The sequence below is a fragment of the Wyeomyia smithii genome, chromosome 2 (assembly GCF_029784165.1).
Source record: "Wyeomyia smithii strain HCP4-BCI-WySm-NY-G18 chromosome 2, ASM2978416v1, whole genome shotgun sequence".
NCBI classification, from domain to species: Eukaryota; Metazoa; Arthropoda; class Insecta; order Diptera; family Culicidae; genus Wyeomyia; species Wyeomyia smithii.
Genome location: NC_073695.1, coordinates 16,692,447 through 16,705,986, shown reverse-complemented (window position 1 = coordinate 16,705,986; position 13,540 = coordinate 16,692,447). Strand labels below are relative to the sequence as shown.

General features: G+C 37.3%; 1 protein-coding gene across 16 annotated transcripts in view; it reads right to left on the bottom strand.

Moving 5' to 3' along the window:
• Positions 1–13,540, bottom strand: part of LOC129721468 (potassium voltage-gated channel subfamily H member 6) — a 371,920-nt gene that overhangs the window by 71,820 nt on the left and 286,560 nt on the right. For all 16 annotated transcript variants that reach the window (XM_055674044.1, XM_055674053.1, XM_055674048.1 and 13 more), the window contains 2 exons: positions 2,775–3,018; positions 2,508–2,689 (listed from right to left, as the gene is read on the bottom strand). In XM_055674044.1, the coding sequence (XP_055530019.1) occupies positions 2,508–2,689; positions 2,775–3,018 (426 nt within the window). The remainder of the gene's footprint in view (positions 1–2,507; positions 2,690–2,774; positions 3,019–13,540) is intronic.

Below are 13,540 nucleotides of genomic sequence, written 5' to 3'. Positions count from 1 at the left end.
TGACTCTCGTTAATATTCAGATATCTCGATTTATTAAAAAAGTTCAGCCTTTTTCAAATGTTTGCCCAGATGAATAAAAAAATAGGCAAAGTTGCTTGATTTACTAGATTCTAAGGTGACTTCTGAGGGTTTGCTGTTTATACTTCTCTATAAATTTACTGATTTAACGATTCACGCTTGGAATTAAAAATGTAGGTTAGGGTGCCAATCACAGTATGAAAAAAAAGTGATCAGAAAATAAAAAACAAACTATACAATGAACAATTTGTCACCTGGCCGAAAAAAAAACTTATTCATAATTTCAGCTCAGTCGGACTTAAAATGGGGTAATTGAAGTTTGGCTTTTTTGAAATCCGAAAAATGACTCAAGAGCCCACGACGCGAAGTTTGGGTTAACGAATAAAATTTTTTGATGCCAGATGAAGCGTCGAGATCTAGTGTCACCCGAAAGTTTTCATTTTTGAAAAAAAAAAAATTGACTCTCTGGGCCTTTTTTCAACTGCGGGAGGCGGAATTCGGAAAATTAAAAAATCATCTTCTAAAACTTACTCTGGATAATCGAATTCTCCAGATAATCGAGCCGTTTATTTATTTTCAATATCCCCGTTTGGGTGATTTCTCGGATTCCAGAAAAGCCAAACTTCAACAGTTTTGCGCCACCCCATTTGAAGTTCGCTGAAAATTTGATGAAGAAAAAAAGAAGGAAGGAAAATGAGTGTTGAGGTAAAGGTTCAGGAGTAGGATAAGGCACAAGTACAAATGCAGATAAAAAAAATTATTGGGAATCTTTTAAATTAGCGAAAATCTTTTGAAAATATTCACTAGAGAAAACTTAAAAATCGTTCAGTTATTGATACGGAAATTTTACAAAATATTTTTCCATTAATCTTCTTACAGATGATGTCCCTTATACTAGCAGGTTTGTAAATTGAGGGTATCATCTCAAATTAGTTGAAGTAATTTATCTTTTAATCTGTGGTTTTGTTTTAACTACGACTTAAATTTTGTTCTATTGATAAATACTCAACTAAAACCATGATATTTTTCCCAACAGTTCTCCACAAGTTGCATATTCGATATAAAATCTTCCAAAATTCATTCCCAGTTTTTTATCGAAAGGTTAGTACAAGAAATATAAAATTGATTGTTTGTATGCATATTCGAGTACAATGCTTGAATTAAAGCCAATTAAGTGATCGGAAATAAAGTTTTCCCTGCCAGCAAATGCAACACATGTGAATTATGAAACTTAAAACAAAACCCTACCATAAAAAAACAAAAAAAAACAGTAACACAAAACAGTACAGACGATTACACGAGTCATTCACGAACGGGGAGGACGGTTTGACATGTTGTTTTTTTTTTTTTGGTTAGCACAGTGGAACTATGTTCGAGAGACAGAAACATCAAACGAAAACAGGAAAGCTGTAGCAATTCATTCACGACGACTTTGACTTCCGGTTCAGCGTAAATTTTTGTGGTAAGCACACACACAAATCGTAACATCATCGTTAACGATCCACATGAAACGATTGATATATTTCACCTCAAAAGAGCTGAGCCTCGTGTGTTCTAATGTCGTTCCAACACGAGAAGTAAACTAAACAAAACAGAACAATCAGAACACAACAGAAGGTATAGGGAGAAAATTTTTTTCGTGGCTAAAATTATTCTTCCTCTACGAGAGATCCGATTAGTGACGGAAACGGAAGAGAGAGTTTATTTGACAGAACCGAAGAGACTACGGAAAAGTAAGCAAAATTTAAACGGAAAAGAAAAACCATCACATATGGGCAAACATAGAGGCAGTTCTGCCTGTAGCAGCGCTAGTATTTCAGCGGTAAGTGCGACCCTACCGTTGTTATTCTTTTTAATCAACTCGATTTAATTTCCGGGTCACCAATTGCCTGCGAATAAACGAAAAATTTTCGGTGTTTTTTTTTTATTTTTGCTTGTGGAAGGAGACAGACTTTGTTCTGTTTGGGATGAATATGAAAATGTTGGCAGCCACATAAACCCAATGCTATTCAAAACGAGCCGGGTTTACTCGGGCTTTTTGCTTTAAACTCACATCATTGGATGGCAGTAGGTTTAACTGGTACAAGTACTGTATTACTATTTCTCATGATTGTATGCGTCTAAGTGAATCTAGGATGTTCCTAATCGAACTGTTGGGTGGGGAACAACTGTTTACTTTTTTATCGTCTCACATAACAGAACGGAAACGTATTTACAACTGAAAAAGTTAAGTAAAAATAAAGCGTTAACGTGTGTTGGGGACTAAATAAATGAGAGCAGATTTGTTTCCTAGATTATTTTTTTTAAATCATCATCATCTCTAGAATAATAAAGCATTTTGTTTTTTTTTGTTAATAACTGTTGAAGGAACTTATAGGTTCCTAACCAAACTTAAAATGAGCAGAAAACTATTGGAACAGAAAACCATCTACGGAAATCATTGCAGCTAGAGATAATGTTTGGATGGAATGAAAAAGAAGCTAGCTTACCTCGTCCGTATCACTCCCGACCAGCAGCAGGTCGAACGGGATGGCCGCCACCAGGTCGATCAGAAACCAACCGCTCAAGTAATGTACCGCGATGCGGCCTGGATGCGACACCACCTCATCCTGGCCGTTGACGAACGTTGTTCGGAAATTAATTAATATATCTATGACGAATGTTACATCCACTGCGACGCGGGGGGTGAAACAAATAAATGGATTCTGTGAGCATCCTGACCAGAGTGTCATCCCGGTCCTAGCGTTCGAACTTACCTATTAAATCAATTATCACAATTGGGTCGTCCGCGTACTTGCGGTTCTTTCTTTGATTAAAGTCAGGTTCGTTCAGCAAAAATGCTGCTACGTAGGGGGTAAATATTGCTGTATACATAACTAATATTAATATTATCCAGTCCCACACCGCCTTGAACGGAGAGTAGTGCAGTATTGTCCATTTGTGAACACGTGGACTCTGTAGTTTGTATTCCGGTAGTACATCGGCGCCGAGCGAAAGGACCTGGGTTTGGTGAGGAAGAGAAAACAGAGAGAGAAAATAAAAACTCGAATTAGTTGGGTCGACTAGTGAACCAAATCATTCCGGTTTGGTCGAGAAGAGCTCCTGCGATGTGTGCCGGAAGGCTCGACCAAACCAGATACATAATTCATCAGATATTGATTGCTCATCTGCTGGGCTGGAAAATCGTCGCCGGTTCGCTGTCAAGTCGAGTTACACACATATTGGACAACGTTTGGCTGCACAGATAATTTATGTGCATACCCAGGGGAGAATCTTTTCCGATTGAAAAGTGCATTATCAGGTCAACGGGTTCAATGTGCTTATTTCCTTAAGCAATTGAAGTGCCGCTAATGGTATTGGTTTGTGTCATCAGTGTTGATTGATCATGCAAACCCAGCAGTGGGTGTGTGGTAGTAGAAATGAAAATGAAAATATCTATGCTTGTGGGTAGGGTTAAAGGTTACTTTGTGGCGTGGAATATATTTCGTGGAAAGAAAGATACCATGAACTGTTTGATGTGTAAAGAGTAAAAGGTAAAATGTAGGAGTGAGCTCTCATTTTCAATCACTCAGTACTATGTTTACTTTTCATTTTGTTTCACCAGTTTTATTTTGATCTTTCTAAAAACGCTAGTAAAATAAATACCATTAGTGAGTTGGAAACGAGCTGGTAATTTTCCGCAAAACGAAAAACAAGCCGAAACTTTGGACGCAATTAGTTTGATGTTTTTTTTTCACGAACTTAAATTTAAAACGTGTTGGAAAATAAAACTAATAAAATTGTTTCTGCTGCTCGCTTTGGACCTGAAATCGATATGAAAATCGGTTCGCCAAGTTCGTAATTAGTACGCTTTTTCCAGATCATTTCAGCAGTGGCGAGATAAAAATAATTGGTTGATAAATTTTATTTCCATGTACTATTATAAAACTCATTCAACTCTATGGTCATATTCGAGTTAGTTCTAGTTCAATATCAGGAACGATTTCCTGCAGCCATAATTAACCGTGTATTGATCGACACTATTTACCATCAACAACAATTTTAGCGAACCAATCAATCAAAACCCAATGTCTATTCTCGTTCCGGGCGTTAATCAACATAAAAAAACTTTTTCTAGGCGCAGTTTCCGTTAAAGCAAATACCAGAATAATAGTAGGCTGATGATTATAAATATTTCATAGAATTGATAAAATATCACAATAGATTTTAATTTCACTAAATTTAATAACAAGAAAAAATACTATTTGAAGCGTGTGCTCGTGTTTATCATTTTGAACGAAGTTGATTAGGTATGTTATATTCAGTGGCTCATGAACAGAAGAGTTGGTCTTGAGTGTGATTATATGCAAACAAATAGCGTGATCTTCTGTTCTCACATAGCAAACTAGTTTTCGCTACCGTAAACATGTAGGATAAAACTTTTGACCATCATGTATGCAAACGCGCATTTCACACATCTACAGAAAAGACATCATTACATTAGTAATAAGTTGCCTTGAAGAATGCGGACATGATATGGCGACATAATTCCACGTGTACTAAACTGTTTATATTTGCATTGTTTTTGTGATTTCTGAAACTTCTTTCAAATCACAAAAAAAAAACTATGTTTAAGGCGAAGCGCGGTTGAAGCCTTAAATGGCCGACTTCAAGCCTCCACTTCGAATTTTCAAAGGTCCAAGGAAAGGCGCCCGTGAAAACGCTATTTTACGTTTGCTGCCCTGAAGCAAACATAAAATAGTGTTTAAACAGTGAACGCATTATCTATTTCCGCGTTTTTTTGCTTCTGGAAATTTGAAGTAGTGGCTCGCAGTCGGCCGTTTGTGGCTTTCACCGGCCGTTTCATCAAAATGCTAGAATGACAATAAATGTTTTTTTTGCCTGTCCCATGTTGAAAATGAATGCAAAACATTCTCAGAGGTAGGGGAAAAATGTACCAGGCGATGACAGTTTTTATGACATTAGAGAGCATACCTCTTTGGTATAGACAAAAAAAAATATCGAAAAAATGTTGTTATTCCAAAGGCATACTCCAGTTAATACCGAATCGACACACGAAGTACATTTTTCGTTTCCTTTTGTGATGCTCTGTTGCCAATACGTTCTCAATGTGGTTACCCGACTGTTAGTGCGTGTAGGTATCGCGAACAAACAGCAACAGAAAAAGTATTTGAGAAGACAGTAAAAAAGGCTGTACTCTTGAAGGTGATAATAACTAATCGAAAATAATAGTAACAGACAAACTGAAATGTATTATTCGGAATAGCAATGTATTCATGGCCTTTAAAAGTATTTCATCGTATGCACACTTTCAAACCAGCGGGATACGCGAAATACCGAAATCTGCGTAGAAAAGGCGTAAATTCCGAAATCCGTATAAAAACTTCATTTTTAAAGGTTTTTAATCATTTCTGTTAAATACTTTCGAAAATGAATGAATAGTAGTGCAAATTTCACCTGCGAATCGCGCTGAAAATCAAGAAAAAATATAAAAAGGTTGGGTCAAATCAGTGCACCTGCGTAAAAAAACTGCGTGAATTTTGAAATCTACATAAATCAGGCAATTCGCGTAAAAAAGTCTTTAGTATATATTAATTTTAGATAGCAATTGCCAAAGATTGCTAAGGACTGATAAAATAGCCTACAATCATTCTTTCATTAAAACGCTAATTCGTCCAGTTTGCAAACTCGTTCACTCAGACCCTAACTCATTCGCTATTTAAAGTACTCATTATCAGTGTTGCAAATTTTCACTGTCGGTGATAGATTCTCAGTTGAAACTGAGAACTGCGAATATCACTTTCAACACGAACGAGCTGACAGTGATAATTACTTGCAGCTCCAATCAGTTGAAACTGAGAACTGCGAATATCACTTTCAACACGAACGAGCTGACAGTGATAATTACTTGCAGCTCCAATCAGTTGACAGCAATAATGCCGACTGCCAGCATTACTGTGATTTCGCACACGCTATGTTGCTTCAGCGATGTTTATGCAATGGATTGACTCAGAGCGATGTTCATGCAATGGATTGACTCAGATCAAATAATTTCGGTATTAATTAGAACATATCATTTATGTCACTGACATGACTTTCTCTGATAATTGACTCGGGTGACACTCAATATGAGTTTGAAGAGAGTGAAAGTGAAACTGCTGTTGCATCATTTTCATTTTGCGATGCGCAATTTCGCAATACTACTCATTATTTCAATTACACTTACACTCAGTGATTGACCTATAACTGACTTACTTACTCACTTAACCTTGACCCCTTTCTCTTAAACCCTCTCTTTTCTATTTATCTAATTTATTCAAATGAACTGAAATAAATTCATTCAATCATTCTCACATTTGATTACCTACTCGTTCACTTTTCATTCACTATTCACCAGTGGTGGGCACCGCTAACCGAAAATTTAGCGACGCTAATCGCTAAGTCGGTAACCGGAAAATTTAGCTCGATAATCGCTGAACGCTAAACCCACATTAGCGGAACTTTCGCTAATCGCTAACTTTTTAATATGTAAATAGTCATATCGCTATATTTATTGCTCGAGTTTTGTAAGATTTGGACCACTTTGATCTGTTTTGGTTAAACAAACGAAAACAATTACTTACAAGAATAACAAAAGTTATTTAGCTTGCATTGAAAATAGATACTCTTAGGAATGTTTTCATAAAAATTCAATTATTACTTTACCTTTCAATTATTACTTACTTTGAATTATTATCTGAATCGAAAAAGTAGAACCAAAGTTGTCATGATTTCAAGCGCATTGCAATTTACCAAAGTTCTTGGTGTGGCGAAAATTCAATCTAGACCTTGTGCTTGTTCTTCAGAATGCTCCTGTGGCTAACTGGAACTCCATTCTAGGGTAAAAAAACAAAAGTAACTTTCGCAGTCAAGTATGTTCATCTTTCGAAGCAATTTACGTACGCCATCAGCAATTCACAGTTTTTCTAAATATTTCTATTGTCGCTTCTCTACAAAATTTAGCGAATTAGCGATTAGCGTTTCGAAGGCCAAAGTTTTAGCGACGCTAACAGTTTCGCTAACCGGCTCAAAAATTAGCGAAATCGTTAAATCGCTAACTGAATTTTAGCGTCGCAAATTAGCGAATTGGCGAATTAGCGGAATGGTGCCCACCACTGCTATTCACTCGCTCCCTCACTCATCAAGTCAGTCACCTTAATACTCACTCACACGCTACTCACTCATTCTCTCACTTATTCTCTCACTCATTCCCCTCACTCATTCTCTTACTCATCCACTCACTTTTCCATTCGTATACTCATTTGTTCGCTCACTCACTCAGTCTGTCTGCACTGGTCAGTCATCCAGTCACTCATTCACTCACTAACTCACTCACTCACTCACCCACTCACTCATTCATTCATTCATCACTTTGTCAGTTAGTCAGTCAGTCAGTCACTCACTCACTCACTCACTCACTCTCTCACTCACTCATTCATTCCTTCTATTACTCAGGCAGTCAGTCAATCAGTTACTCACTCACTTTTTTTTTGTTGTGGAATTCGAGTACTCACTCACTTACTCATTCACTCACTCTTCCATTCGTCTATTCATTCGTTCATTTCTCATTCGTTGTCACACTCACTTAGTCAGTCTGAACTGGTCAGCCAGTCAGTCAGTCACTCACTCATTCACTACTTACTCACTCACCCACTAACTCATTCTCTCACTCATTATCTTACTTATTCATTCATTCTCTCACTTAGTCGGTCAGTCAGTCAGTCAGACACTCACTCACTCTCTCTCACTCACTCATTTTCTTACTCATTCATTCATTCTATCATTCAGTCTGTCAGTCAGTCACTCACTCACTTACTCATTCGCTCACTCACTGTCTCACTCACTCACTCACTCATTCATTCTCTTACTCATTAATTCATTCTATCACTCAGTCAGTCAGTCAGTCAGTCACTCACTCACTCACTCACTCACTCACACATTCACTTACCTACTTACTCGCACCCTCAATCCCTTACACACAGCGTTGCAAAGCGAGTGAGAAGTAAAACCTTTCTCCTCCTTTCTGCTTGAGAATGAGACACATGCTACGCTTCTCAAGTCTTTTTCACACACGCTTTCGAGATAATCTTTTTTCCTCATGCATTCTTCTGAGTAGCAGCAAGCGCGCATCTGACACGCTAAAACTCATTTGTATTGCTAGTTAGTGACTGCAAAAGAGTACGCGAGTTCCTGCTTGCGAGTAAGAGTACTCGACTAAAATTGCTCGACTACAAGGAGTGCTTGAAAAACCGTGCTCGGAAACGAAAATGCTTTCTTCATCTACCCGGTTTCGCTTCGTGCACCGCCAGCCGAACGTGGGGAAAGAATCTGTAAAGTATCGCATACTGGAACGTGTAGGGTATCGGACTGCTTTGGTAAGTTTTTTATAGTAGTCTAAAGCAAACCGCTACCGAAGAAGTCCATTACCCTATTTGAAATATTTTTTTGTCCCTCCGTAACTATCGTAATGCATCTTGAAACAATTGTACTCGGCTGGTTGTGCTCGCGAGGGGACTACACGCGAGTAAAAGAGTAGCCGCGCGTGTGTGCATATGATCTCGGGAGCGAATGCGAGTAAGGAAGACAGCGAGAAAGAACGAAATAGCTTGAATGGAGAATTCCCCAGTGTGTGATATCGGCAGCTATGAGAACCTCACTTGAGGTGTTGCATGCTGTTTATTAGTGAAACTAACAACACTGCTCACACACTCATTCTCTCTATCACAACTCACTCACTCACTCACTTGCTCACTCACTCATTTATCCCTCACTTGCTCACTCCCTCACTCGCTCACTCCCTCACTCGCTCACTCCCTCATTCACTCATTCTCGTAATCACTTAGCTCACTCACGCATTCATGCATTAATTCCATTCCATTATTATTATTACTGTGCTCTTTCACTTACAATAATCACCCGGTTATACAGTAATACCTCGATATAAGGCAACTTCATTTTTATTTTCGTTACGTTATATCGAGTTACGTTATATCGAAGCAATAAATTTTTTTTTATTTACTCAAGAATATTAATGGTTGCTCAAAGATGCGCGAAAACCTATTTTCCATAACCTATCAGTATTTTTAAACCTTTCTTATGCCCATTTAGAAATATTTTCAGAAGCAAAAAAAAATTTTTTTGTTGTAAAATAACGCAAGTTTTGTTCAAAATCTCTTTCTTCTTTTTCTTACAATCCATAGACGTAAGATATCCGAAAAATACTGATAGAAGATTTTTCAAGAATAAAAACCAAAGAATTTGGAAAAAAATATTTTTTGACCGGAAATATTACCATATAGTTTGTTTTTTATTTTAATGCTTAATTTACAAGTTTCGGCTAATGCAATCATTTTTATTTTAAATTTGATTTAAATCGTATTGCTTGGAGAATGTTACGTAAGAAACGATTACAATCGAATCCCTCTATTACGACAATTTATATAGCGACAAATCTCTCTATAGCGACATTCTCAATGGTTCCTTCTGCTTTACATTAATGAAAATTATTCGTTTTATTGCGGCATTTCTCTATAACGACGGTCCCTTGAGATTTCGCTATAAAGCGATTGGACTGTCATCCAATCTCATCTCTTAGGTAGTTTGGTAATCTCCTTAATATTTGAATCGAATACTTATCCGGCGGAACGCGGGTTTTCTTTTCTTAGCGGTGACGGAGTTGACGAAAGTTAAAAGGAAAAGGAAAAGCTTAAAGCTATTCCGGTGAGACGAACTGGAGTAGACCAGTCGCTGCGGAATGCTCATTGATGAATTTTGTCGCTTTATTGAAAATCATATGCTTTTATAGGCAAATGCAATTGCCAAAATATTTAATTCTATCTGTTACATGTGTGGCCAGCTTGGGCCCCTGCTGGAAACAGCTGGAGAGTCGAGCATCAAAATTGCAACGCTGCATTTTGCGTGCTGTATGAATCAGGCACCAAACGTTGCGGTACACTCGCTACAAGGCATGGTAGCGAGTGTGCTGTAACGCTTAGGCATAAGGCTTTCAGTAAGTAACGGAACTTACTTGCGCGGGTCAGTGGTTTGAATCGAAATTCGTTTTGTTTATGGTTTACGGTGCCGTACAAAAGAGTTGGTATACGACAGTAGTATGAGTTAATCTCGAGATTTACGAAACCAGTTTTGATTTTCTCCACATCATATTCGCGCATGTTTATTGGAAAATGTCTGGGCAACAAAAAAGTGATTTTTAAGGTTTTTCTGGATATTAGGGATCCAAAAACATCTTTTTTGTAGCAGTGTTGCCATATTTGTTTCTCATATTCAATCAGTTTAACCAATGATTTTTAAGCCTTAGGTAGCATACAGAAAGTACATAACGCTCATATGGGGGAGCGGGAGTATCGTTGAGCGTTAAGATTTGTTACATAAGGGGAGGGGGGAGGTAAGAGCAGCGTTACGTGACAAAAAATCTCTGAAGAGACTCTCCAAAACCGAGCATTTTTATCCAGCAGATTCTTCTACAGCGTTACGTAATTTTCATGGGGTGTAGGGGTTGGCAGTTCCCACTAGTGAACATCAGCCTTCCAGCTGCCGTACCAGTGGAAAGATCGGGTAACCAACCCTTATTTAAATATTGGAAACAATCAAAACTTAATAAAAGAGTAAGCAAATTGTTGTTGAGTCATTTTAATATTTTTCGATCTATTATGACGAGAAAATAGCAATAAAATAATTTTCAATTTATTATAACAGTAGAAGCAAATAGTATTAAACGAAATAGCTACAAAAATGCAATTCCTGAGAGGAAAAAAAATGAAAAAGGAGAGAGATAAACCCATAACTTTTATTTGTAAAATTTATTTTTTGGGATATAATAAAGTGAAAAAATGGCAACACTGCTGCAAAAAAATAGAAAAATATTATTGAATGTCTTGATAGACAGAAAAATCCTAAAAATCACTTGTAGGGATGTTTCTTAGGTTAGACAGTTGACAGACATTTTCCAGTAGATATGATAATTTGATGTAGAATGGAGAAGTTCAGACTGGTTTCGTAAAAATGGTATATCTCGAAATTGACTTATCTCGGGATAATAAGGAGAAAATCGGGGAAATTTTCTAAGGTATACGATGAAATTATCAAATTTTAAATAAAAGAAGCTGCATTTGCTGAAACATGTAAATTTAGTTTTAAAATATAGAAATGGCAATAAAAAACCTGTTTTTTTTGGATTCCATCATTATGCCTAGGAATTGTTCATTGAAAAATGTTTTCAATCCAGATTTAATATTTTAATACTTTTGCACAACTTTATGTAGTACAACATAATTCTGGATATAGTTATTTCAACAAAAACCCAAATCCAACAATACTCACGTTATCATAATAAATGGTTTTGTATTGTTTATCTCTGATTAAATCAAATTTATTATATGAATCTTACTCTGAAAATAATTCCGGAGCCGTTATCTAAGCTTACTAATAGGAAAACATCAAAAGATATGTCAAACAAAATTATCAACAAGTTCTAGCGAAAAATCGTAGCAATCAACAATTACAACGAAGTTAAAACTCAAAAAGATTAATTTTTGTCATTTTTTGCATGACAAGTTTTTTATTTTTATCAACATTCACTGTAGTTATTACGAAGACCGCAAATATCCTGATTGCACACGAATAGAAATTATGTATCACTGCAACAATTGACCAGCGGCGCTCTGCTCCACCTATACGGTACTATTGCCTTTACCAGCATGTTTTCTTTCAAGACATCAGTTTTGATTAGGTTCAGCAGATCGAAAAACATTTACCTTTGAGATATCAAATTGTCAGAGTTCATGGAAGCAAACATTAATTGACCTGTTGGGACGAGGAGCCTCTGGGGCCTATTATAGAAGACAAGGCGAGAGTGGCCAGTTACTCGTATGACCAATTTTGGTACTGCAGATGGCGATTCGGCTCGTCTGTCACTCAGCTGTCACCAGCCAAGTTTCACTCGCGTTCCCTAATATAAAATTTTGCTCGCCTCGTTAGTGACTACGGGTGAGGTGAGTGGCTCTGTCATTTTGCTTTTTATTTAGTTTTAGTGGTTTGCTCGCATGCGATTGGTTCATTTTTCGTGTAAATTTGTTCTTGGAATTTTTTATAAGGTTGAACGACAATGAAATAATAATGATAATTAGCTTATCACAATATTGTCCAACATTTTATTTATCCAACAACATATTGGTTATTGTTATCCATCATGTGGTTATGCTGTTATTATCGTTTGAAATCAGACGGAACATTTGCAAGTTTGATTCTGAATTTTACAGAATGTACCTCAGTGTAGAAAACGAAGACGTAGTCCCACGTCAAAAACGAAGTATGCAAGTTTACTTAATTTAGTAAGGCCTTCGTTCGATTCTGCGAGGGTGCTGCCAACATCTGGCCGAGTTGGCACGAAATACTTCTATGATGAAATAGTTTTCGAGTGCTCAAGTACGTTTGTGATGAATTAGGTATCTACTTATTTATTTCACCACATCAATGAAAATTTCAACCCGCAAACATTCCTGCCGTTGTCTGCGAGAGCACAAATTTCTGATGTTGGACGGCTTGTCAACATCAAAAATTAATTTCAGAAGCCACAAAAATTATTACCATTTCCGAAAACCACTCCATGCTCATACTCCCTTAACCAAGGCAACATCGGTTTCGACAATGACTGTCCTACTTGGCAAGTATCCATCAATTCCATTTGGCTTGATGGCAGCTGCATACCCAATTTGGGGATATTTTTCTCCACTTTATTCATTAAATCGCACTTTTGTGGCTGCCATTGCGAAAATAATATGCACCAATCGAATGTCAATTGCGCGGAAAAAAAAGCAGGACTCTGGAAACAATCATACTTGATGTGATACTCAACCAGCAACAAAGTAATAATTGGAAAAAATACACGGGCTATCTATTTAATAGCCCCACGTGTGGTTCTCTAGTATGTAATGTGTTTGAGGTATGGCCAGTGCATTACTACAACAACCGCATGACAGCGATTAGGAAATCGAGTTGCAATATTTATTATTCCATGCACTCCACCGTTGCACATTTCCGGCTGATGTACGGCTTCAACGTTTCCACCGTACGGTACATGTATGGTAGAATGGTTCAAGACTTCGCAAGTTGATAGTTTTGATTCTACTGCTTTGTTTATAGTTTTGTACAGACCCAAGAGAACAGAAAAAAACGAACTACTCTAAAACTACCGGCCGTGACACCGGATGGGGACATTAATAATAATCAAGAGTGGCGTCCATAAATTGTTCGAATATCCCTATGCACTCTCACCCACTATCGTTACCTCATAAAAACACGCAAGACAGTAAGAACGCGAAGTGAATTTCGCAAAAGCACACCTGAAACAATTAACCTCGGCTTATCGAACAGCGCTTTAGAGGTGGTCAGGACCGTTCGAAAAGAAAAACAAAAACTGCATTCACATTGCGATTTACGATAATCGCGCCTCATTATGTTACCC